At 46.9% G+C, this 26,420-nt stretch overlaps 1 protein-coding gene across 1 annotated transcript; it reads left to right on the forward strand.

The window, feature by feature from the left end:
• The first annotated feature begins 22,036 nt into the window (after positions 1 to 22,036).
• Positions 22,037 to 25,984, forward strand: LOC144251555 (tensin-1-like). Its single transcript, XM_077794406.1, has 5 exons — positions 22,037 to 22,235; positions 22,488 to 22,656; positions 23,729 to 23,797; positions 24,228 to 24,260; positions 25,840 to 25,984. Exons 1-5 carry the CDS (start codon positions 22,037 to 22,039, stop codon positions 25,982 to 25,984), a joined length of 615 nt encoding a protein of 204 aa, XP_077650532.1.
• The last annotated feature ends 436 nt before the right edge of the window (positions 25,985 to 26,420 follow it).

Raw genomic sequence — 26,420 nt, forward strand, 5'->3', positions numbered from 1 at the left:
TGAACAGCAGATGAAGAATTTCACCAACATTGCTGGAAAAGTGAATGATTGAGCATGACACATACCATGAATCAAAATATAACACAAAAGGACTAAAACGTTAAAGGTAAAAATTAATGTTAGCACATATCGATATCCTAAGGCAGTCTGCTGATCATGAGATGAGGAAGGATCTCAAAAGCATCAAAACAATGAATGAAATGACAATAAATACACAAATGTATTTAACTGCATAAAAACACAATATTCACTTATATCAAAAATCATAAGCAGCTGGGTGCAGTGGCACATGCCTGTAATTCCAGCAATTTGGGAGGCTGAGGCAGGGAGATTCCAAGTTCAAAAGCAGCCTCAACAACTTAGCAAGGCTCTAAGTAACTTTGCGAGACTCTGTTTCAAAATAAAAAATAAAAAGGGCTGGGGATGTGGCTCAGTGGTTAAGCACCTCTGGGTTCAATCCCTGGTAGGAAAAAAAATCATGAGCAAAACCACACATGGTAGGCACACCTGTAATCCCAGCTACTCGGGCAGCCAAGGCAAGAGTACCCCAAGACTGAGGACACCCTGAAAAACTTAGCTAGACCCTGTCCCCAAATAAAAAGTCAAAAAGGATGGGACACTTGCTTAGCCCACATGAGGTGCTTAATTCAATCCCTAATACTGTGAAAAAAAAGTCATAAGCCAAACTAAAAGGCAATCCAAAAACAGCAATCAAAATTAATAACATATACAAGTTTATTTAAATATCAACAAAAATGCATTAAATATTAACATGAAAACACCAAGAATACAGTTTTTTCAAATGAGTAAAACATAGAAAACCCCCAAATTAGCAAAGAGCTAATAAATACTAATAAGCAAAGTCATGTAAATTACACTATTAACAAGAAACCAGATACTAAACAGTAAGGATCATACTTCAGAACTTCACAGAAAACGGATCACTCAGTCGACAGTGCTGGACGAACACCCTGCCATATGGGCAAGAGTGAGGCTGGATCTCCACCTCATCTCTTATGCCAAAATGAATCACTGAATACACAACAGCACTGGAGGAAAATGTAGATGACGACTTCTATAAAGTTGGCTTAGAAAAAGCAACTGAAGCATGATAGCGCAGCCAGAGACCACAAAGAGTAAGATAGATAAATCTGACTCTACAAAAATTCAAACCTTCTCAGCAAAACACTGGAAAACAGACCAGGGACCTTCTCTTTCAGCCCTAAGACACTAGCTTCAATCAGACCCTCTGCCACTGAGAACAAGTAACAGCACTGACTCCATTTGTTTAATATCCACTCAGAGGCATCGCATTTCCAACACAACCAGGTCCCACAGGCCCCTGCCCAGGAAGAAGGGCACAGCCTGAAGATGGGCTGCCATTCTGGTCACTATCCCCAGGTGGCATTTGTGAATTCACAGGGCTGTGAGGCTCAGAAACCACACAGAGAGCAGTAGGGCTGCTGAGCCTCCAGAGAGACAGTCTGAAGATCAGGGAGTCCACAGCTGCACAGGATAACAGGCCTGGGAAGCCGCCATGATTCCATAGGAAATCCCCCCTTCAAGTCAGGCAAGCCACAAAGAGCAGCTGACCCTGCAAAGACTACGACCTAGTCCACAATTACCTGCCTGGCTCTGCAAAACTAAAATCTCTCTGGAGGAAGACAACACCATCCAGAGTACTGCAATTTTTATGCACAATGTCTAGCACTACAAAAAAATTACTGGACATATTGGGAGACCAGACCAAGAGAAAAACAGACAAAAGAAAACATCTCCAAGGACATCCATACACTGGAATTATCCAAGTTTGACGTAAGTACCTAGCCAGGCACAGTGGCATATACCCGTAATCCCAGTGACACTGGAGAAGGCGGGAGGATTGCAAAATTGAGGCCAGCCTGGGCAACTTAGTGAGATCCTCTTTCAAAATAAATTAAAAAGGGCTGGGGATGTAGCTCAATGGCACAACAACCTTGGATTCAAACCCCAGTATCACAAAAATAAATAAATAAATAAATAAATAAATACTTAATATGTTCTTTTAAAAAGATGACAAATGAATTTTACCAGAGAACTAGAAGAATAAACAGAGTAAAGATGAATCAACTAAAAAAAATAAGTAAAAAAAAAAATGTATATATATATATATATATATATATATATATATATATATATATGACTATATGGGCTTGAGGTGTAGCTCAGTGGTCAACTGTTTGACTAGTATGCTAAGGTGCTGGGCGATTCCCAGCACTAAGGATAAAAAAGAATTTAAAAATCGGTGGGGAGAGAAGGGATAGGGAAAGGTTGTTCATTGGGGATTAAGTTACAGTTGAACAAAAATTTTGGTGTGCTATTGTATAGCAGGATGACCACAGATAAAATAATACACTGTGTATTTCAAAAAGCAAAAAGAAAGGCTCCTATAAGTTTTCTTCATAATGAAATGGTAGAGCTGGACATGGCTGCATGCTGTAATCCCAGCTACATGGGAGGCACAGGCAGGAGGATTCCAAGTTTGAGGCCAGCCTCAGCAACTCAGCAAGACCCTGTCTTGATACTTTTTTAAAAATGCATAGGAGCTGGTGTTGCAGTTCAAAGGTGGAGCACCCTGAGTTCCATTCCCAGTTCTGAAGAAGAAAGAGAAGGAGAAGACAAGAAAAAAAACTGACATATTCTTGAGGCAGATATGCTTATACTGACTTAAACATTGCTCATGTACACATTTACTGAAGCGTTACATAGTACCCCATTAATATGTACAATTTTTATGTTTGTATGTATCAATTAAAAATAGATCCAAAAAGAATTTAAAAAGCAACAACAGATTAAGCTAAAGAGCAAGTAAAGAACAGAAAGGATAAGAAAGATAGAAAAAAGTGAGATATACCTGTAACATGGTGGATAGAGTCCGAAATGCGTGAATTTGATGTCACAGAGCAAGAAGAAAAAGAGAAAGGGGTCAAATAGTATGATAAGACAATAGAGAGAATTGTCCAAAATGGGCAAAGATATTAGACCACAAATGCAAGAGATTCTACGAACCCCAAACAAGATTTTTTAAATTACAGACTAAAAAAAGAATGTGATACATATGATAGACAAAGAATTAACATCTTTAGCATGTTTGAAAACATCCTTAGCCCTCAAAAAGACAGACAAAAATATAATCCTTAGACCTCAAAAAACAGGCAAAAGATATAAAGAAGTAATTCAAAAAGAGAAAAAGTATGAAATGCTAGCAAACAAATTCTATTGAACATGTTTCAACTCCAAAAATCAAAGACACACACCTTAAGGTAAAGTATCATTTTGTGACCTTGAATGGAAAAAAGATGAAAAGAAGTTGGAGTCACCAGTGTTGGCAAGTCTATGGGTATGACCCCGCTAGTAAGCTGTGCTGGGATCTGTCAGGTGAGGTCTCTAGGCTAGGTGTGATACAGGCAGGGAGGTACGGGGAGGCACGCCAAGACAGGAACAATGACAAGATGGAGTTTATTACCCACCGAGTCCAAGAGGAGAGGGCAGCTCCCCTGACCAGGCCAGAGGGACTGGAGGAGTCTTCCAGAACAAGTGCAATGAACCATCAGGCAAGAGAGAAGGGCAGGAACCAGGGGCCAGAGCCAACACTGAGGTCTGGGGCACTGCCTAGTGGTTTCCCCTGACAGGACAGGAGTGGGCAACTTGACGAGCACCTGAGGCCAAGCAGGAAACTCAGGGATGATATTACTGGGTTCCAGGCTTAAAACAGAAGTAATGTTGCAAGAAGCTCAGGGCAAAGACTGCCTCAAAATGCTTTGGTTAAGGGCAGAAGATGGATGCCACAGCAGTATTATCATGACAATAATCAAGCCCTCTTTTCCTACAGGGCAATTTGTTCATATGCACTATGTTGGTCAGTATAGGCTTGGTTATGCAGCAATAACAAGCAATCCCCAAATCCCAAAGGCTTATGACCAATGTCTGCTTCTTGTTTATACCACATGTCACTGCAGGTCAGCTCTTTCCCCATTGCTTTCCTTTCCAGGATACAGGCTGTTGGAGGAGACACTACCTAGAAGAGGGAAAGGAGGGCACAGCAAATCAAGCACTGGGTCTTCAAACATTTGCCCAAAAGCTATGCAACTTGCTTCTTGCTAAACTGGCCAAACCGAGTGCATGACCATGCATGGCATGGCGGATAAAAGCCTAATCCTGCCTCAAGGGCAAGCAGATAACTTCAAAATACTGATCCAAACTCAAGCTCCAATAATTTCCCAAGAAAATAAATAGATTAGTGTGCAAGAATACATGTGAATCACTGTTCTGTTCCTAAATCATACACTAGGAATAACTGACGTCCACAGGAAGTCAGGGATTAAATAAATTAAAATATCCAGAAAAATAATTCATCGTACTATTAGCTGACATAGAAAGACGCCCTCAATATGTGGCTATGAAAAAAAATAAAATTACATGTATCATATTATATTAAATATCTCTAAAGTAATACCTAAATATGCAATTATGTCTAGATAATAAACTGGCAGTGACTCTTTTTCATCTTTGGTATTTTACCTTTCTATGTCATCTGAATATTTTACAATAAGCATACATGACTTTTAATGTTTCAAAGGCCAAAAAGCCATTTCAATACTTGTAATAATCAGTGTTTGGTAAGATAAGAATATAGCAAAGTGAGCAATTTCACACCCCACTGGTGGAAAGGCAAATCGGTGTGGTCTTCCTGAAGAGCAAGGTGGCTTTTTAAAGGCTCATACTGTGATACCAAATAATAGGCTTTCTAGGGAGTGATCTAAAAAGGAAGGCCCAAGAGCCAGCAGGGGTTGCACTAAGACATCCATGCATCAGAGCATGAGCTACATAGCAGGAGGCTAGAAACAACCAAAATGCCCCCAAATTAGCCAATAATCTACGATGTATATAGAAAATTGAGTTCAAAATTCTGATGCATTTCTAACATAGAAATGAGCTCAGAGTGTGGAAAAAAAGGAGGATCTGATTGTATTTATGGATAACTTTACAGACTGATAGATCCTACACATTCCATAGCACAGGTCAGAAAAGAAACCCAAATGTTAACTATCATTATGTCCAAGCACTGGTCACCTAGGTCACTTGTTTTTTATTTCTTCTTTGTTTAGTATTTCTCTTTTTCCCAATAAGTATTTCTATTAGAAGCAGAATAAAATACCTAACAAACATTAGTATTTGATGTCAGAGATGCTCACAGTATGGGTTGATCACTCACAGGGAAAATGAGGCAACTTCACTTAGGCCAGGGGATTAGAGCGGGTACACACCTATGATCCCAGCTACCTGGGAGGCTGAGGCTGAGGCTGAGGCTGAGGCTGAGGTAGGACGATTCCAAGTTCAAGGCCAGTCTGGGTAATTCAACAAAACTCTGTCTTAAAATAGAATAATAAAGTGCTGGGGATGTAGCTCAGTGGTACAGCACTTGTCTAGCATGTGCAAGGTCCTGGGTTCAACCCTAGCACCACACCCCCACACACACACACAGCAGAAACATTCTCCTGCAGTGAAAGATTCACAGAGCCCCAAATCCATTGCCCCTTGAAACACAGCAAGCAAAAATTTCTCCCGGCTTCTTAGCCAAGCACATACCACTATTAAGTTAAAAGCCAGGAAACATGATGTCCTGGTACATGTAAATGCACTGAAAAGGCCCCCATTTGCACTGCTGATAAGTTAAACTGCAGGAAACAAATGAGTAATGTCCCGGTACATGTAAATGTGGTGGATGTAAATGTACTGGGAAAGGCCTACATTTGCACTGGAAAGATCTTTCCCCATTGAATCTGGCTCTGACTACAGGAGACCGATAGCAATTTCCTAAACCATGCATTAAGATGCAGCACAGAAAAACTTGTTCAGCACTAAAAGACTGCAGACAAGGATTATTTATTGGTCTGAATGTTGTCTTAGGAACTACGGAAAGCTGAGGGAAGAAAGTCTCTCTCTCTCTCTCTCTCTCTCTCTCTCTCTCTCTCTCTCTCACACACACACACACACACACACACACACACACACACTCTTACAGGAACCTGACACACACCACATTCCCACACTGCGTCAGATACAATGATTTCCAACTGGAATTGTGGCACCAAGACTTCCCTCCATCCTTCACACAGGGCTGTATTATTCCACACTGTCGCATAATGAGCAGAAACGACGGGGGACTCTCAAGACGCATGGACTGTACCACCGTCCACTGGAATCATCAGAAAAGAACTGGGCCAGGCGTAGGACTGATAAAAAGCATCTGTCTCGGGGGAGGACCCAGAGGTGGGGCCACACTGTGAGGCCACCCATGTGACTCCAGGACCACAGCTCTGCTTCAGGTGGGCCCCTCTCAACTCCACAGCCCAGGGCCCCTTCTTCCAGGGAGGTGCCCAGCCAGCAGCAATCCCAACCTGAGTGCACCCCACGGCCAAGTGGGCCTCTGGGCAGCAGGCGGGGGGCTCACGAGGAAGTGCAGCACCCAGGAAGTGCTTTCCAGTTCTGGGTGCTTCCCTTCACCGGAGCAAGGGCAGCCTGGTCCTTCACACTCCCATGGTCACACGCTGAAAACTGAGTCCAGTGGAAGTGGACCCTCCACCTGGAAGTGGGCCTGACAGCCACAGCTTAAGGTCTACAGTGAATCACTAGTCCCTCAGGTTTTCTCCTCCTCCCAGCCTGCTCTGCCCCAGCCTCTCTGCCTCCTAGCTGTTCTAGAACATTCCAGGCTTCCCACCAGCTCCATCTGCCTGGAACATATTTGCCTAAACTTCCAAGCAACACAACTTTCTCTACCTTTGAGTCTTTACTCAAAGTTTCCTTCCTCAGCAAGGAAGGGAAATTTCAGCGTCGACCCGGGACTGCAAGAGCCGTTCATCCCCTGCCTGTCCGTCTTTATCCTTCCTCCTGAGCACTTATCAGGCCTCCCTTGCTAAGGACTGCACATGTCTCAGTCATCGCACTCTTTCCCCAACAGCAAATAAGCTCATCAGAGCAACAATCTCCCTCTCAGTTCAGGGTTCTGCTCCTAGAACAGCACCTGGCACAGGTATAGACATTCAATAAATACTTGCTAAGTAAATGAACACATTAGACTCCAAAAAGGCAACCTAAGGCACAATCAAGCATATTTAAGGCAAACTGTATTATGTAACATTTCTTTTTTTATATTTTTTTTAGTTGTTGATAGACCTTTATTTTATTCATTCATTTATATGTGGTGCTGAGAATCGAACCCAGTGCCTCACACATGTCAGGCAAGCACTCTACCACTGAGCCACAGCCCCAGCCCTGCAATATGTCTTTTTAAAGGAACAAATGCAAGGCATAAATATTTGCTTCATTTGTTATTAGTTATTAAAAATCCCTTAAATGAAAAACTAATATTCAGTTTTCTTGGCTAAATACATATCATGCAATCTTGCTGAGCATGAGGTAGGTTGTCTCTGGCTCTTCATTAGCTTCACTGTCAATTAAATTTTCACAGCACACATGGTGGTCACCTCCACTCACCCATGATGTCTCCCGTCTCAGGCACTGGATAAATGTAGAGGGACAATCAAGAAATCGGAGGAACTGGAGCCACGAGCAGTAGCTCATGCCTGTAATCTCAGCTACTCAAGAGGCTGAGGAAGAAGGATGGATCAGAAGCTCAAAGCCAGTCTGGGTAACTTAGCAAGATCCTGACTCAAATTAAAATTGAAAGGACTTGGGATGCAGCTCAGTTGGCACGTGCCTAGCATGAGTGATGCCCTGGGTTCAATCCCTAGCACCACAAAAAAAGTGTTAAAAAAAACATCATAATTACAACATCATAAACATATAAGTGAATAAATAAATGAAAAGCAACTGATAGAGCTCTCGGTGAGAAAGAAGCAGGAGAGGCACCAGGTGTGCCAACTCTGTGAAACTTTCTATGACCTCACAACCCTCTCCAGGTTAATGGTGCCCAGGTTCACAACTCCAGCAGTCTCCTCCTCCCTAATCTGCAGTGATTTTCAGCTCGGAGTAACTGTGTCCCCAGGGACAGTTTTGGTTACACAGCTAGGGAGCATGTGGATACTGGCCTTGAGTGGACAGAGGTCAGGATGCTACTCAGCACCCTGCAATGCACAGGACAGTCCTTGGGACCCAAGGCGTCAGCAGTGCCTACACTGAGAAGCTTTGTCCTGCTTAGAAGACAGAGGACATCCAACTTAACGGTGGCTCGACTTCCAATTCTGCGACCACGTGATGTGAAGGCAATACACAAGCAGTAGAAACTAACTCTGAATTTTTAATTTGGATCTGTGCCTAGCCTAGCAACAAGTGGTGGGTCCCACCCTGTCTCTCAGGCTGGACAGAGGCAGTGGGCCTCTGTTCCCAAAAAGCCCAAGGTCACAGGAAAAGCCTAATGTACAGCAGGCTAGGTGTATTTGGTGTGTTGTGGGAGGCCACCCATGAGCCCTGGAGACCTAGATTTTTTCCTTGGGAACTATTCTAGCTTTCCCATGAATATCGGGCCACCCAAGCCATGAGGTCTCTGTCTTTGCTGTGCTAGTGAGACAGCTCTCATAGCTCCAGAGTTGGGTGTAACCTGTTGGGAACTGGGCTGCCCTTCTCCTACCTTAGATGGCAAAGAACATTCCATGGAAGACCTTTGATGTTCCCCCCACATAAATAAAGCAAACGCGGGCTCCATCTCTCTCTCTTTCCAGTGTTAAAGCTTCATCCCTAAGATCTGAGAGCTTTCCTGCCTCCGCTTTCCAAAATCACTTCCCGGGTACTGTGTTTTTTTCCCTCCATTTTCTCTTTATTAGGTTTTATCTGCAGCCAGCCCACTCCACCAAGAGAGACCCCAATTCCGTCACCTGCGTGGGATGTAGGCAAGAGTGTGTGATGATATTTTCACCCTAAGATGGGTTTGCGGAGACATGACCCCAACACCAGTTGAGGAGCATCTGGCAACTTCAAAATCAAGGGTGTGTAATTGGCAGCAGGACACAGTACCCAAGTTCCATTCGGCAACAGATACAAACCACCAACCATGAGCAACGAGATCTGTGGAGGGTTTTCCGTCACGCTGCTGACCTCACTTCAAGAGAAATCACTAATCCTACAGACAAAGCAGAAGGGCCTCACTGAGAGCAGTCAGCAAGAAGCCATGTGGTGACGGCTCGGGAAATGCATGCAAAAGAGACCCGAGATGGCCTCAGAGGGAAGGCATGTTCTGCATGGTTGGGGGCAGGTGGCCCAGCATGACTGGGGGACAGCAGGTCACCCATTTGTATGACACAAAGGGACACATACAGAACACGGTCTGGGGGGCCTTAAAGGAACAGTCTTGAAGACAAGGCTTTAATAAGAGCTGCCCGTGGGGACAAAACCAGAAGTGGGAGCAGGACACACCAGACAATGCAGACTCAGGGGGAAGCGATATAAGTGAGAGACCATTCTGGGGGAGCCTGCACTGCTTGGATACAACAAAATAGGGGGGCAGCCAGGACCAACTGTGTAATCTGCACCCTGGTGCAAGATGGAAATTCAGGTCCTGGTTCCCAAGCACCAAGATTTCAGAACAGGGCCCTCACAAGCTCAGGCTACCGACTGCAAACCCAGGAAGCCGGCTCTGGAGGCAGCAGCAGCAAGAAAGCAGGAGAGGCTCAAGGAAGGGAAGCCGGAGGAATCTGCAGACCACCCAGGTGCCAGTGTGGCTCTCGGGACCAAGGCCCAGGGCCAAGCTGGCATCAGCAGCACCAGACTGCCAGCAGGGGACATTGCTGAGGGAGGACCAGCAAGAGCTCTCCAGAGTCAGGACCAATAGGAGACATGGACAGAAAGAGGTTTACTTTAAGAAATTGGCTCACATGACTGTGGGGGCTGCCTGCTCCCGGGGGTGGTCAGACCACTGTGCACGTGGCACTAGCTGCTCTTGAGCGCTCTCCCTCTCTCTCTCTCTCTCTCTCTCTCTCTCTCTCTCTTTCTCTCTCTCTCTCATGTGGTGAGCCGTTTCTGTGAACTGTGGCCGCCATTACAAGATGGCGCTGGTTTCCCCTGTAGTCTGTGACAAACAACTCCTTATCAGAATGAGTTGGCACGCTGTGACTTGGCACCCTATGAGAAAAGTCCACGTGGCAGTTGTGCATTGGGGCTTTATCTGCTTTATTAAGGCTGGGGCACACGGGAGTAGTAGTAGTGGCAGTAGGAGTAGCAGTAGAAGTAGTAGTAGGAGTAGCAGTAGAAGCTAAAAGACATGTCAAAACAAAGGCCTGAATAAACTGCTGAAAGAAGAAAAAGTATCAAGGACCTGAATAAACTGCTGAAAGAAGATTCCTGAGTTGCGTCTTCCTTGCGGGCAAGGGGTCGCGACACTCTCACACACACACACACACACACTCACACGCACGCACACACACCTGGCTGAGAGGTGACTGAGTCTGAACCCCAGGAGAGCGTCTCATTCCCCATTCTTGTGATAGTGCCCAAAACGCTGGGGGAGAGAGAAGAGGCAGCCCCACCAAGGCCAGGAGGAGCTTTGGGGGTGGGTGGGAAGAAATGAGAATTCATGGGGGTGAGGGTGACAGCCAAGAGAGGGGCCTTTGTGACACCCACCCGCCAGGGAAGCCCTAAGTGCCCAAGGCCAGGCTCACCCTGAGCCCAGGCTGTAGGCAGATCAAGGGCACCACACCCACCACTCTCAGCCCTTGGCCTTGGCCAGCTGGCACCTCAAGGGCCTGCCAGGCCCAACCCCCTGGCAAGGGAGTTTGGGTTTTGTTTGGCTTTTCCTTAATGTCAGGAGAGACACAGCAGGTGGCTAAGAGGAAAGGAAGGAAGCGGCAGGAGGGCAGATGGACACGTTACAAGGAGGAACTGGAGGCAGGAGGATCACAAGAACCAGGCTGACCTGGGCCACTTAGCAAGGCCCTGTCTCAAAACAAAATGATGTTCAAAAATCCTGAGGCTGTAGCTCCATGGTAGAGCCCTGGCCTGGCACGGGTGAGGTCCTGGACTCAACAACAACAAAAGATACTGAAAAACCGCCCTTCCTTAAGCTGGCACCACAGAGTTAGGAGCAGGGGACTTGCCGACACAGGTCGCCCTTGGTGTGGCAGGTGGTTCCCAGGAGTCAGCTCTCACTGAGAGAATGTTATTGAGAATGTCAAGGCGTGTTGACATTAAGTTACAAGGATCCAGTTTGTTCATAAGAATCCTTCTATAAATAATGTAAAAGTCCTTCTATAAATAATGTACATAATCTACAGAAAGTAGCTTAGTGGTTGCTTAGGGATGGGAGGGATTTAAGGTGAGAGCTAAAAGGGTCTGAGATTCTGGAGGGATGAAAAGCTGCTACAGTTGTCTGTGGCAGTGGCTGCCAATCATCCGTGGGTATACTGGAAACCACCGATTTTCATACCTTGAACCAGTGAACTGTATGGTATGTGAACTCAGTGCGACTGCATTCTTTTTTATTTATAAAGATTTCTTTTTTTTCCACTTTCTCTTGCAAATTACTTTGTGTGGGTACATGGGAGGGCCCTGGAAATAGAACCCTAAGCTGGCACATGCTAGGTTGGTGCTCTACCCCTGAGCCACATCCCTAGCTTTTATATAATTTTATTTTGAGACAGGGTCTTGCTAAGTTGATGAGGCTGGTCTCAAACATGTTGTGTTCCTGCCTGAGCCTCCCAAGTAGCTAGAATTACAGGTGTGACCTATCATGCCTGGCTTCAAATGATTTCTTTCTGTTTTGCATTTTGGGGATTCTCTACTATAGAATTTTAATTAGCTTTCTTTTTATAGGTTTTTTTTCTTAAGCATCCTCTGACTATTTAATTTGAACTGCTGAATTTTATTAATTTAAACACTCGTGTTAAATAATCATAGGATACTAAAAGTCCACATTTTCAAAGCTGAAAAACATCTATATGTGAGTCTATCTGATTTTCTGGGTAGAGACCTTGGGATTCTGTAAGTATAAGTGACTTTCAAAGCCATGCATACGTAATTCTATTCAAATATTTTTAAAACTACATATTCCACTTGTTGGAAAGATATTGAAAACACAAAACTTTATTATTCCTTCAGCATTTGATATTGTGGTTTTTTAAAATCCTTTTATTTGTTTTAATTAGTTATACATGACAGTAGAATGCATTTATGCACTTTGATATACATAGATGGGATATATTCTTGTTTTTCTGAGTGTACATGTTGCAGAATCATATCGGTCACGCAGTCACATATACACATACAGTAATAATGTCTGTTTCATTCTACTATCTTTCCTATCCCCACATCCCCTACCCTACCCTACCATCACTTCCATCTACCTAATCTAAGGTAATGCTATTCTTCCCTAGTGCCCCAGCCTTTTTTGTGAATTAGCATCCGCATATTAGAGAAAACATTCAGCCTTTGATTTTATGAAATGGGCTTATTTTGCTTAGCATGATATTCTCCAACTCCAACCATTTTCTGGCAAATGCCATAATTTCACTCTTCTTTAAAGCTGAGTAATATTCCATTGAGTATATATACCACATTTTCTTTATCCATTCATCTGTTGAGGGACACCTAGGTTGGTTCCATAGTCTAGCTATTGTGAATTGAGCTGCTATGAACATTGATGAGGCTGCATCAATACAATATGCTGATTTTAAGTCCTTTGGGTCAAATGGTGATTCCATTCCCCATGTTCTGAGGAATCTCCATACTGCTTTCCATAGTGGTTGCACCAATTTACAATCCCACCAGCAATGTATGAGTGTACATTTTTCACCACATCCTTGCCAACATTTATTGTTGCCTGTATTCTTGATGATTGCCATTTTGACAGGAGATAAAATATTAGAGTAGTTTTGATTTGCATTTCTCTAATTGCTAGAGATATTGAACACTTTTTTATAAATTTGTTGATCAATTGTATTTCTTCTTCTGTAAAGTGTCTGTTCAGTTCCTTAGCCCATTTATAGATTGGATTATTTCGTCTTTTTTGGTGTTAAGTTTTTGAGTTCTTTATATATCCTAGAGAATAATGCTTTATCGGAGGTGCATCTGGTAAAGATTTTCTCCCAATCTGTAGGTTCTCTCCTCACATTATTAATTGTTTCCTTTGCTGAGAAGAAGCTTTTTAATTTGAATCCATCCCATTTATTGATTCTTAATTTTACTTCTTGCGCTTTAGGAGTCTTGTTGAGGAAGTCAGGTCCTAGGCCAACATGGTAAAGATTTCGGCCTAGTTTTTCTTCTATTAGCCACAGGGTCTCTGTTGTAGTGCCTAAGTCTTTGATCCACTTTGAGTTGATTTTTGTGCAGGGTGACAGATAGAGGTTTAATTTCACTTTGCTACATATGGATTTCCAGTTTTGCCAGCACCATTTGTTGAACAGGCTGTCTTTCTCCAGTGAATGTTTTTGGCACCCTTGTCTAGTATGACATAACCATATTTATGTGGGTTTGTCTCTATGACCTCTACTCTGTACCTTGGTCTACACGTCTATTTTGGTACCATTATCATGCCATTTTTGTTACTATAGCTCTGTAGCACATGGTTTAAAGTCTGGTATTGTGATGTCTATTCCTTTGCCAAAATGCCATTACTCAACAGTGACAATTTCTGTATTACTGATATAAAAACCCACAGCCTTCATGTTACACTAGAACTCACACTCAGAATCAACCCCTTTGCAAGCAGAAATGTGGAACCCGCCCAACCCAAACAGAAGGATAATAAGAGTATTTGATTATTTTTGAAAGTCCCCACTGAATTAAAATTAGGAAATGGAAAGTTCATGGCATCTTAAATATTTTGGGACCCAGTAAAATTAATTGTCCACAGAGTCACTACAGTCACTGCTTCTAACAAATGAGGTAGGTCTCATGTTCTTTTAATCAACTCAATACACTTGTGCCTCATTGCAAAAACCCCAAAGGATTTAGAATTGTTAAAAAGATGAAAAGTTAAAAAGATGAAAAGTTAAAAAGATGATTTCTATTAAAAACGACTCACCAGAGCTTTCCTTGTGTGTTTTAACTAACTGAATTTTTCCAAGAAGTATGTTCACTCCACATGATTGGAGGCTGAACCTCTCAATCCATCCCTGTCTATGAGCCCTCCCTGATGAAGGATCTCCTGTCTCCCAAAGGCCCACCAAAAAGATATGTCCTGTGTCCCCAAGTTGGGTGACGGCTCTCCTGTGACAAAGAGTCTGAGCTGAAGGACCCCTAGGGCCAATGCTTGCCTGCTGAGAGCAGCCACCCACCCATCACCCCTTGGGCAGGTGAGCCCGAGGGGCCTCAGGGTGCCTGGCCAGCCCACCCTTGAACATAGGACATACAGGTGAAAAGACATGAGGCTCCTTCCCCTGCTCCACTGTGCCCTCTGCACTCCAGGGAGACGGGGTCCCCAAATGTCTGACACCCCCACCCCAATGATAATGGTCAGCAAGGAGATACAGCTCCTGTAATCTAAGGGCCCCTAAGTGCACCAAGGTCAGTTCAAGGTCTCAAGCAAGGTCAAGGTCAACTGAGCCTGCTCTGCGGTACCAGGAACTCATTTCCTAGAAATATGCCCGTGATCTCACATCAAAGGAAAAAACCTCACCCCAGTGCCAGCAGAACTGACCGAGGAAAAATGTCACCACCACTATTTTTAGCAGATGACTATTGTCGCTCCAGTTGTAAAGGACCGAAGCCAAAAGTCCAGAAGGAAACCACACAGACTGACCCTCCCAGTACGGGAGGAACCCGGGGGATCCTCCGCAGCTGCTCACTTGACAGTGCAACAGACAGAACCTGCCCTGCTCCAGGGCCCTTTGCTCTAATCCGTACTCAGGAGAACATCAAAGACAGAGAAAAGCTGTGGCCATTGCTGGTACAATCCCTCGCAGAAACGCCCCCCTTGCCCAGCTACCTGCGTCTGGACTCTGATGTCCTCCAAGCCCAAATCTGCCTCAGTTCCATCTCTTGGGGCAGCACCTCGTTCTCTACCCACCTGGAGCCAGAGGTGCCGCAAGGTGCACCCAGAGGAGCCCCAGATCCTTCTCTGCTTCTTCCCGGTCTCCCCCACAGCTTTGTCACCCCCAGGCACCAGCTGCCACTTCTAATGGACACAAGAGTCCTCACCATGTGGACATGCCATTTTCTTTATGATTCATCTTTAGCTAAACATTTACTTTGCTTCCACCTTTTTCCCTGGCTGAAAGGGAACCAGCAGTAATGGAAAACCATTTGAGACTAATTCACCTACAAAAACTAGAGCTCTGTTTATTGAGTGTCTAGCGCAGAGCAGAAACTTTCTATTTAAGTTACTAATCTATTCTGCAAAGAACCTCAGGAAGATGTTATTACCTTCAGAAGTGTCTGCATTTCAGGTTAAAGGAAACTGGGATCAAAATATCAGGGTTTTGTTTTTAATGAGGTGGTTAGTTTAACCACCCTAATCAAGCCTTCATCCGTCACCACCAAACTCCACGCCCACTTATCCACTCCCAGGAAATGGCTAGAGTTCTTCTAACATGAAAACCCTCTTAAAATGCAGGTCTGGCTCAGTGGGCCAGGGGAGGTTATGGGGAAAGCTCCTTTAGATGCCCACACTTTGGTTGGTCCCTTCATCACCCCTTTCAACACCCAACGTCTCCAGTTGGTCCCCTCCCCCCATCCACTAGGTCGGACCCTGCTTTCATTTCCAAAATTAGTAAGGTTTGGATAAAAGGAAAGGCACACTTTCCTTCAACCCATCTAAAGAAGAGCAACTTTATTGCCTCTCGGGGCAATGTCCCTAGCCAGAGTCATGGGCTCCAATTCACTTACTAGGTAAATTATCAACTATGAAGCTGCTTGACAATAGTACAAAACAAATGGATAATTCACCAGAAATCTGCTTCTAGATATTAATCATAATTACTCTGAAACAACAAATTTTAGAAACAAACATTTTACAAGCACCCCTTATAATCACCAGACCGTGAAGCCAGCTTACTTGTAGGTGAGCTACAAAACTCAAATTATCTTTTGATAAAAGGTAGCAGAAATCCCAAAGAACAGGGGAGAAGGTGATTAGAAGCCATATTTGCTAGTCCAACTTCATAATTGCAGTCTTAGAACCTCCCAAAGCTGCGGCACAGAAGAAATGGGGAGAGGAGAGGCTGTTGGAAATACAAAGGGCAATTCTTAAACCTGACCCCAAGATTGCCTCGGGTAACTCAGGGTCGGGGCTGGGGAGATAGCTCAGTTGGTAGAGTGATTACCTCGCATGCCCAAGGCCTTGAGTTCAATCCCCAGCACCACAAAAAAAAGAGAGAGAGAGAGAGAAACTCAGGGTCTGTTGAAGAAGAGCATCACTGAAACTGGAGGCTTTGGGACCTGGGAGTCAAGGAGGCCCCTAGGATTGGCAGCATCTGTACCCAGAAGACAGAGCTGGGGGGTCTTAGCAACGAGGAGGTCTCTTCTTGGCATCCAGGTTCTTCTGAAGTTTTGATCCCGGCAAGGTACTTCATAGTTCTGAGCCAGATACTCCAACCATGTGCAGTTGCAGTGACGGCCCTCTTTGACAGACCCTGTGTTTCAGGGCTAAAGTGGGATCACAGTTAACTGTCTTCCATATTTCCACCTCTCCCCGTATCCTCCAGGAAACAGCTTGGGAGGCTCTACAACTGCATTTGTTTGAGGAAGTCCTATGAACGGAATCGTACGCCTGGTGATTTCTTGAGATCTTGTCACTCAGCATAATTCCCTGGTCTTCCTTTATTTTTCAAGCAACCTCGGGGACTGGGGATATAGCGTGTTGCCTAGCATGTACCAGGCCCTGGGTTTGACCGACCCTCAGTGTGGCAAAATAGATGAACAAACTACATTTTACTTTCCTTGCCTCAGAAGAATGACTACTACGAATGACTATTACTTAACACCCTTGGCTGGCTCCTCTTGAGCAGAGGTGACATATTGCTCCTGCCACCTCATCTGGCCTTCCTTCCATACACCTGTCTGCCCCTCTTGGGGCAATGTCCCTAGCCAGAGTCATGGGCTCCAATTCTAAAGCCAGGTAAGCATCCCAGAAACTCTTAGAAGCCAGACAGGAATTCTCTGTCCCCACCAAAGGCCTACTTTTGATCTGAGCTTATGCAGATCTGACATAAATATGCCTTTGGAAGCACACATTTATTTCTCTGCTACTTGGAAATGGCTTTCAAATCCCACCACGCCAATCCAATTTTGCCACTGAGCCGCCTGTCACGTGGGAGTTCACTTCTACCTTAATTTCTGCACCTCTGACTTTAGTAGAGAGAAGAAAAATCCACCTTTAAATGTTCTTCAGTTCGGGGACACTGCTTAAAACCACCTCTTACAAAACATTTTATGTACCCACGTTATAAAGACATCAGGGATTCTTAAGGTCCTGCTTCATCTTAAAATCTGACCACCTAAGATCTACAAACAGAGGCTACTGTGGCCTCTCTCTCCGGGCAGAGTGAGGAAGGGCAACCTGTTCTCCAGGCTACGCAGGTCTCCGCGGGTCCCATCAACCGACCTTACCTTCGTACTCTCTTAATATCTCACAGGCACAGGAGCATGCAGACCCACCAGCTCTCCGCCAGCTGTCTCAATGAATTACTTCCCAGCCCTCTTGAATGAAACACACTCTCTTTGTCCAATTTTACAACTGCTCTACATTCTTCTTTGAATTAAATGAAATTACACATTGGTTTACATATGGAATTGTTTTGACTTAGAGCAATTTTAGAATGCCCCATGGTTGTGATTTCTAGTTACTGGCTCCATAGGCTGGAAAGCCAGTCTCGAGAAACTTAAAAAGAAAAACTAGAGGTATTACAAAGAAGTGGTATCATACAGACCGAGCTCCCTAAACTAGGTTAAAAATTTTTCTTCTAAATAAAGCATAAAGATACATTTTTAAAAATTTAAGCACAATTCTAAATTACTTAGGTTAAAAAGAAAAAGAAATCATAATGTAAATTAGAAGAGAACAGTACTAAAAATACCACATAGCAAAATTTATGGGGAAAAGTAAAAGTGATACTTGATGGAAAATCACCAGGACATAGTAAAAAGAAATAGTAGAAATTGGTGAAAGAGTAAAGATTACAGATCTAGAACAAAAGCTGATTATCAGAAAATAATAATAAAGTAGATTGTTTTTATAATATTTGAAGAGGAAAAAAAGCACAAATTTTTAAATACAGGATCCAGATGTGGTGGCCCGTACCTATAATCCCAGCTACTTGGGAGGCTGAGCCAGGAGGATTGCAAGGATACTCCCAAGGTAGTAGCCTCAGCAATTTGGAAAGAACTTAAGCAACTTAGTAAGACTCCATCTGAAAATAAAATATAAAAGATCTGGGGATGCAGCTCAGTGTTAGAATGCCCCTTGGTCTGATCTTCATTACTCAACCATTAAAAAAAGGGGGGGGGGACCAGTATATAGTACAGTTATTACAAAGATTAAAAAAAAAAAACTCTACAGCTTTATAATGATAAACTTAGATGTAATGGAGCAGTTTCCTAGAAAATAAAAGTTATCATAACAGACCAAGAAAGAAACATGAAATTTGAATAGTCCTAAAATCATTAGGGGATTACAGACCTGGAGGTCTCATGGGGGCTTGAAGTTTATGACGGACATTAGTTAAATAAGATGTTCAAAACCACCCAACAGCCAGGTGCAGTGGCACACACCTGTAATCCCAGCATCTTGGGAGGCTGAGGCAGGAGGATCATGAATTCAAAGCCAGCCTAAGCAATTTAATGAGGTGCTAAGCAACTCAGTGAGACCCTGTCTCTAAATAAAATTTTTTAAAGGGCTGGGGATGATGTGGCTCAGTGGTTTCAATCCCCGGTACCAAAAACAAAACAGAAAAACCCGACATCCATTGCCCCCTAGCATCCCAGTCCATTCCTCCCACAGGCAGGAGGTGAAGATGGGAAGCTGAGGAACCCCAGGGAGAGGCCCTTAGGGTGCCAGAACCTTCACAAGCAGCGTCAAAGCTAGGTTTGGACCCAGCCCCGCCCCCTCCTCTCTCTCTACCCTGAGTCCCACTCTGCCAACGATGACACGGAGGGGTTATAACATGCTGTAGTTTGGATCTCTAGTGGCGCCAAAGGTCCAGGTGCTAAAGGCTTGGCCCCAGCCCAGGACGCTCCCAAGGTAGTAGAGTGTTTTGCAGGTGGAGCCCAGGAAGGAAGCCGAGTCACAGGGCAGGCCCCTGAATGGGACACTGGGACTGGCCAGAGCCGTCCCCCTCTCCTTACTTCCTGATGTGCCAGGAGGTGAACAGTCCTCTTCCACCACGTGCTCCCACCACAACGTCCTGTGAACAGGCCCAAAGCAACCGGGTGGAGCGAACACAGACAGAAACTGCTGCAATCATGAGCTAAAATGAACCTTTTCCCTTATCAATTTGATCATCTCAGACATTTTGTCCAGAGATGAAGTTGACACAGACTACAAAATCCCTGCCAGCTCTAATCTTGGGACAAGGTCCTAAAATTCTGAAACAGACACACTCCTTGCCATTCAGTGTAACCTTCCCCTCAAAATGACAGTAGCATGGAGGGGCTGATGCTGGGGTTGGTGAATCTGCGAGTCCTGGGGTTACTTCCACGATGGAGTCCCATTTTTCACAGCAAACAGGAATTTTAAATAAACACTTAGGTTGAGCTCATCACATCCTTTTCAAACAGAAGCCAGTTCGTACCTGGGAATCTCCCTGGATTCACCACCATTCACTCTAGTTCCAACCTACGCCATCACTAAGAGTTAGGCCTCTCCTTGGTGCATACCTCAGCAGGGCCTGCGAGATGGAGTGGAGTTCTCATCCTCTTGAGCACTGTCAACCAACACGACGGAGTGATTCCACACCTAAGCTGGAGGCCTCCTGCAGGTTCCCAGAGCACAGAAGATACCATCGCCACAGTCGCATCCACTGAATGGCAGGGGCCTCAGGCCAGCAGGGATGCCAGCTCACCCCTCCCCTGGCAGCATTCCAGAGTCTACTGGGGTGCAGGTCCAGCAGGCTCCTGGACAGTGGGTGGGGCCACGGTGCTGCAGGGATGGTGGGTTTTGCACATAGACCACCTCGCTGGCTCAGTCACGGGAACACCTCTGCCCCTCCAGGAACCTATCGCTTCACCCCTGAACCAAGACAACCCCCCCACATCCCAAGGGTAGACAAGCTGTGTGAGCCTCCCTCAGAAGCCACTGTGAGTTCACACCCCTCCTCGCCAAGAGCTCCAGCGATCACCCCCCATGCACGCACACACATGAGCACACACACGCACACACACACACATACACACACACACACAAAACCAACTCAAGAGCTAAGAACAAAGGCCACCAGCTCTTGGAGATGCACCATGGGTGAGTGCCCAAGGTGTCCCTAGCCACCCCTCACCCTCACCTCTCTAGACTGGTTGTAAAAATGGCCCCATGCCTCCTCCCTCTGTCTACCACATGCAGCTCTTCCCCTTGAGAGGAGGGGTCACACTCCTCCTGCTTAAATTTAGGTGTGACCTCCAGACTTGTGTCAGCAAGTGTGACATTGAACCTGAGCCAAACCCAAGCCTCCTGAGGTCCTGCTGACTTCTGGAACTCTGCCCCAGCCTTGGAGAAACATCAGGGGGTCGGCTTGCTGGGACCTGAGAGGCCATGTGGAGCGGAGATGAGTCACCCCAGCAGAGACCATCCTGGCCCTGCCGTCTGCGGCTGACCACCAGCTGACTGCAGACTAATTAGAAATCCAGCCTGGACCAGCTGGGCTGCGCCACCTTGGCAAAATGGTCCCTGTGGCACACCCCCCTTGGGGTTTCCTAGTTGTGTGTCCCTCAAAGGCCCACGTGTTAAAGTTTGGGTTCTCAGGGTGGTGCTTTTAGGAGGTAGTGCAGACGTTAGCGGGTGGGGCCTGGCAGGAGGTCCTGAGGTCATTGAAGATGTTCCTTCCAAGGGATTCCAAGCCAGGTACAGTGGTGCACACCTGTGATCCCAACTACTCGGAGGCAGAGACAGGAGGATAGCAAAGTTGAGGCCAGCCTGGGCCACGCAACAAAATCCTGTTTCAAAATAAAATTTTAAAAAAGGATTTGGAATGTAAAGTCAGTTTGTAAGGCCCCGGGTTCAATTCCCAGTGCTGGGGGAAAAGAGGAGGACAGGTTGAAATTGCAAGCCCCTGGTCTCTTCCTCTTCTGTTTTGTTTCCTTCCTCTAATGGTAAGCACTGTGCTCCACCAACGTGCTCCTGAACGTTGCACCTGGCACCCCCACCAGAAGCAAATGGGTGAGGCCCAATGCAATGGGTTTACCCAATTTTGGACTGGAAGCTCCAAAACAGTGAGCCAAAATAAACTTCTTCTCCTTATGAGTTAATTATCTCAGGTATTTCATTACAGTAACAACAGGCTGACTAACATATGCAGCACTCCTGTGGCCACAGATAAATGACACACCTGTATGAGAAGCACATGGGTCTCTCTACTGCTGCTGGACCTGGAGCAGCCCACCATGGTCAGTAAGGAGGAAGTGGTGGACATCTGTTAACTGCCTGCCACAGGCCCAAGTCTTCCCAGGCCACCGAAACAGACTCACTTCTGTTCCAGTCCCTGGGGCTGTGAGTCTAGAATTCTACTCCAATCTCCCTGGCCACCGGCTTTTTTGCACCTCAAAATTTGAGGATGCAACTACAACAGGGACATAGGTTCCCAAACAGCAAACAAGACTCTTTTAGTGCCCACTGGACCCCAGTACACATGGAGAGACATAAGGCCTGTCCACTTTCTATAGTAACCAGCAAGAATGGGAGTAATCACCCTGTTTCCATGCTCATGCAGGCTGTGAGTGCCAGGCCTGGTGAGGGCGGAGGGCTACCCATGGGCTGCAATAATGTAAGCCTCCTCTTAGGGCACGTGATTCCACAGTTTATACATCTTTCTGGAGCACTCGAACAATGAATGACATCAAGACAAATTTCTCAAGTATATTTCAAGATAAAATCTGATCACAGCTATGAATCTGCAGAACTCGAATGGAAGCCCCTGAGGAAAGGAGACGCCCATCCTGGGTGTCTGGCTTTGCTCTGCTAATAGAACCGAAGGAACTAAGGGCCTGTCATTTAAACCTGCAGGCACCGAACGCCAGCCAGAGAGCAGTGCAGTGTTTTGATGAATCCAGAGATAGCTTGGGCCCTGCCAACTCGACTTCTGACCTGCTGAAGCAAGGAGCGGGTGAGTGGTCCCTGGAGACTGGACCCCTGCCCACGCCCTTCTTTCCACCTTCCTGCCCGGGCCTCCTGCAGGTGCAGGTGGAAGTCTGCCAGGCCCAGAGGTCTCCAGGCAGATTATGTTCCTCTGTGTAGATGTTTTGGCCTGAGGCTGGCCTAAAATTGATCTGCTACCTTTTCCCTCAAGAGTGGACCTGGGGTATCGTCTCCACCGACTCCAGCCTTCCTGATTCCCACTTGGGTACATTTCTTGTAGCCTGTAATGTACTCTTCGTCAATTCCGTGGATATGGAGTCACTCACTGGGCCACAGGCCATCTCCAAAGCTACATCTGAGACGTTGGCTGCTGACCCCACACCAGCTGCCACTATCGTTCACTTCAAGGTCTCTGTGCAGGGAATCACACTGACTGACAACCAGAGAAAGTAAGCCTCCTCTACTTGCTCCTGTGCTGGGCTCTCCTTCCTGCAGCCCATCCGTGCCTCCACTCACCACTGCTCACCCTTGCACCTCTCAGCCCACCTATTCTCCCATCCATCTATCTTGCTTCCATTCTTTACCACACTAGCTGTTCATCCATTGATGCATTATTCATCCACTTGTTCACACACTCATCAATTGGTCCATTCATCTACTTACTCGCATCCATCCATTCCCTATCTATTCTATGCCTACTTATCCCTTAATTTGTGTGTGTCTCCATCCATCCAGCCAGCCATCATCCAGCCATCCATTCATCTACCCACCCACTCATCCACCTACCCATCCACCCATTCTCCATTCATCCACCCACCCATCCATCCATCCATCCATCCACTCATCCATCCACCCACCAACCTACCATCTATCAATCTATCCACCCATCCATACATCCTCCATCCCTCCATCCATCTATCCTCCATTCACCCATCCATCTACCCATCCACCCACCAACCCATCCATCAATCCATCCATCCATCCATCCATTATCCATCTCTCCATCCATCCTCCATCCACCCACCCATCCATCCATCAATCTTTCCATCCATCCATCCATCCATCCTCCATCCATCCACCCATCCATCGATCCATCCATCCCTCCCTCCATCCATTCATCTATCTATCCCACCATCCCTCCATCCTCCCTCCCTCCATCCTTCTACAAGGATCTGCCTGAACTAGGTAGCCAGCTCTCAATACAACTGTTTAAAAGGTCCTTCTTTCCAGGAGCAGAGTCTTTCCTCCCAGGCTCTCTCCTAACCATGACCCCAGTTCATTTCCTTCCTCCTTTAGAGTCCCCCCATTTCTTATTCCTCAGCATCAGTTTCTTTTCCAGCCCCTGGCTTTTGGGCTTATTTCTGTGGCACATGTCTCTGTTCCTGAGCACCTCAGGCCATCTTGCTCTGTGAGACAGTGACCCACAACAGGCACAGTGCAAGGTGGCCTGGCACAGGCCGAGGGCTGGAGGAAGCAGACCCTCCCATGCTCATTCTCTGTTCTCATATGTCTGAACCACAGGCTCTTCTTCCGAAGACACTACCCCCTCAACACTGTCACCTTCTGTGACCTGGATCCACAGGAAAGAAAGTAAGTCTCTTGGAAACACCTTCCCTCTCAGCCAGCTCACGCCGCTGGAGAGAGTGTGTGTACATGAGCACAGGTGCGCAAGTTCTCTGTCCAACTGGAAGATCCGTCTGTGTCCAGGGGAGTGTGCCTAATTGTGTTGGGCATTTTTTGAGTTTTCTTCATAGATCTGGAGACCCTCCTGGGACTCAAATGCCCATTTTTACCCCCTCTGGCCCGACCCTCACCCTGACCCTGACCCTGTATCTCCCCTCCACACTGTGGGAGGTAGCTGGCAGTGTTTGCTCCAACTTGAAAGCCCCTGGGTGACCTTGGCTGCTTCTATCCTGCAGAGGTCAGGGCTCCTCTGCTTGCCCCAGAGAGTCTGGTCTGAGTGGGCGGTGCTCTGGGGACAGGTGCAGGGATTTACCCTGAGCTGACTTTCTCTCCACAGGTGGATGAAGACAGAGGGAGGTGCTCCTGCTAAGTAAGTATGGCTTCCTAGTCCACCAGCAGGTGGGGGGGTGGCAGGTTTAGAATCCGGAGCCTGGGGTAGGGAAAGGCCAGCAAGGATCTTTGTGCCAATGTCACCGAAGTCTGGAGAAACAGTACAGCCCACGTGTGTGGCCTTAGCAAAGGAGAGTGTGTCCTTTCAGGGACAGAGTTGGAAAGGCTTTGGAAAAGAACGAATATTTTAAAATGGATCTTAAAAGACAGGTAGAGTTTGCTTAGGCTGAAAGGTAGGAGAGAGATGGGTTTAATGTGAGGAGGTAGCTTGACCAGCAATCTGGGCAGGGCTGAGTGTCCCACAGAGAGGCTGCTGAATGGTTGTTGGCTGAAGAAAGGAGACCAGAGGCAGCCAGGCCACCTCCAGTGACCAGGAATCTGGGTGTGATCAACGCTGGGGACTTGGCCTTGTTCAGTCCTCATAATCATCGAGGACTCTGAGTCCCCATGTTTTTTTGGTGTCCCTGCCAGCCGGCCAGGCAGGCCAGAGCTTGCAACGGGGTCAGGTGGCAGTGTCAGGGCAGGCATGGGTTGGCCAGGTCTCCATCATGGCAGAAGCAGGCAGACAAGGCTGGCATGCCTGTGTGATGGGAGCTCAGAGATGACCCCCACCCTGCTCAGGTCACCCCCACTGCACTACAGCCCTAGCCAGCCCAGACAGGGAGGAGTTGGGGGGCTGCCCTGTGGACTCCAGTGACTCCAACACCTGAGCACTACTCCAGCTCCTGAAACCAAGCTGGAAGAGTCAAGTTGTGGGAAGTACAGGGCTGTGTGTGAGTGTGTGTGTGTGTGTGTGAGTGTGTGAGAGTGTGTTTGTGACTTGGCTAATTTTAGCCGGGCAGTGCCGTCTGAGGCAGAGGGGTGTCCATGGGCATCTCCAGCTGTCCCGATTTCCCCATCTCGCTCTAATTAGCAACACCCTGGCTGGGAGGGGCCCTGAGCTCACATTCTGTTCTATGCCCTCGTATTTTTAACTCTGTTTTGCAAAGAGAGAATGTTAGGTCACTCCCGTCTTGGTGCTGGAGGGGGGACAGGTGTGGGGTCCCCTCCCCCTTGGGTTCTCTGGACTTCCCAGCCTCTGGACGGGGCGGCTGTGTGTGGGGGGGGGTGGAAGACCTGCTCCTTCTTGGACTCCCTGACTTCCTGGGGTGCATGGCGGGTGCACGGCGGGTGTGTGGTGGGTGCCTGCTGGGTGCGTAGTGGGTGCGGAGGCCCCATCCTGGCTGGGCCCCGGCCTCCTGGGTGGGGCTGGGAGAGGCTGCTTGACGAATGCTCCCACTTTATTTCTGGTCTCGTCCCCACCCTGAACTATCCAGTCTTGTCCTTCACCCCAGTCCCGCTCCACCCCTCCAAGGGGAACTGTTTGCCTGCCCTGAAACAAAGCGAGACGCTGTCCCCAGCCTTGGCCTTGCTGCGGGGGAACCAAGAGGGCTCTGTCTCAGGCGCCCCCGTCCCTGAGGCCCTGGGAGGTTGGGGACGCCGCGTGGCAGGCTGGGTGTGCCCTGGCCAGGGTCCTCCTGTCTTCCCCTCTTGCCCACCACCCTCTCCTGCCCCTGCAGGCTCTTTGGCTTCGTGGCCCGGAAGCAGAGCAGCACCACAGACAACGCCTGCCACCTCTTTGCTGAGCTCGACCCCAAGCAGCCTGCCTCTGCCATCTTCAACTTTGTCTCCAAGGTCATGCAGAGCACCGGCCAGAAGAGATGAGCCCACACCCCTTTCCCAGGGCCAGGGCAGCGGGGACGGGGCACCTGGGGAGGGGACCTCTGAATCCTGACCACCTCGAATCCACAAGGAGGACTTTGGGCTAATTTTGGAGAAGGAGAGAAGAAAGTGTAGCGTTGGGCGAGGGAAGTGAAATACAGAGGGGAGGGGAGAGGGAGAAAAAGCAAAAAAAAATGATGGAGGAGAAGACGCAGGTTCTCCTGGGCAGATGGAAACGGCAGCCTCCCAGAGCCTCCTAAGCCAGCCAGGTCCCCTCACTCCCGCCCCCTCTGAGAGGACGGAGCTCCTCCACGGGCCTCCTTGGGATCCACATTTTGGGGGGAAAATGAAAAAGCTCTGTGTCCCTCGCCACCTGCTTTGCAAGGACAGTTCAAGTCAAGAGAGTCTTTTTCTGGCCACCTGAGGGCTGGTCGCTGAG

This window comes from Urocitellus parryii, unplaced genomic scaffold, assembly GCF_045843805.1.
Source record: "Urocitellus parryii isolate mUroPar1 unplaced genomic scaffold, mUroPar1.hap1 Scaffold_107, whole genome shotgun sequence".
In the NCBI taxonomy this organism is placed as follows: Eukaryota; Metazoa; Chordata; class Mammalia; order Rodentia; family Sciuridae; genus Urocitellus; species Urocitellus parryii.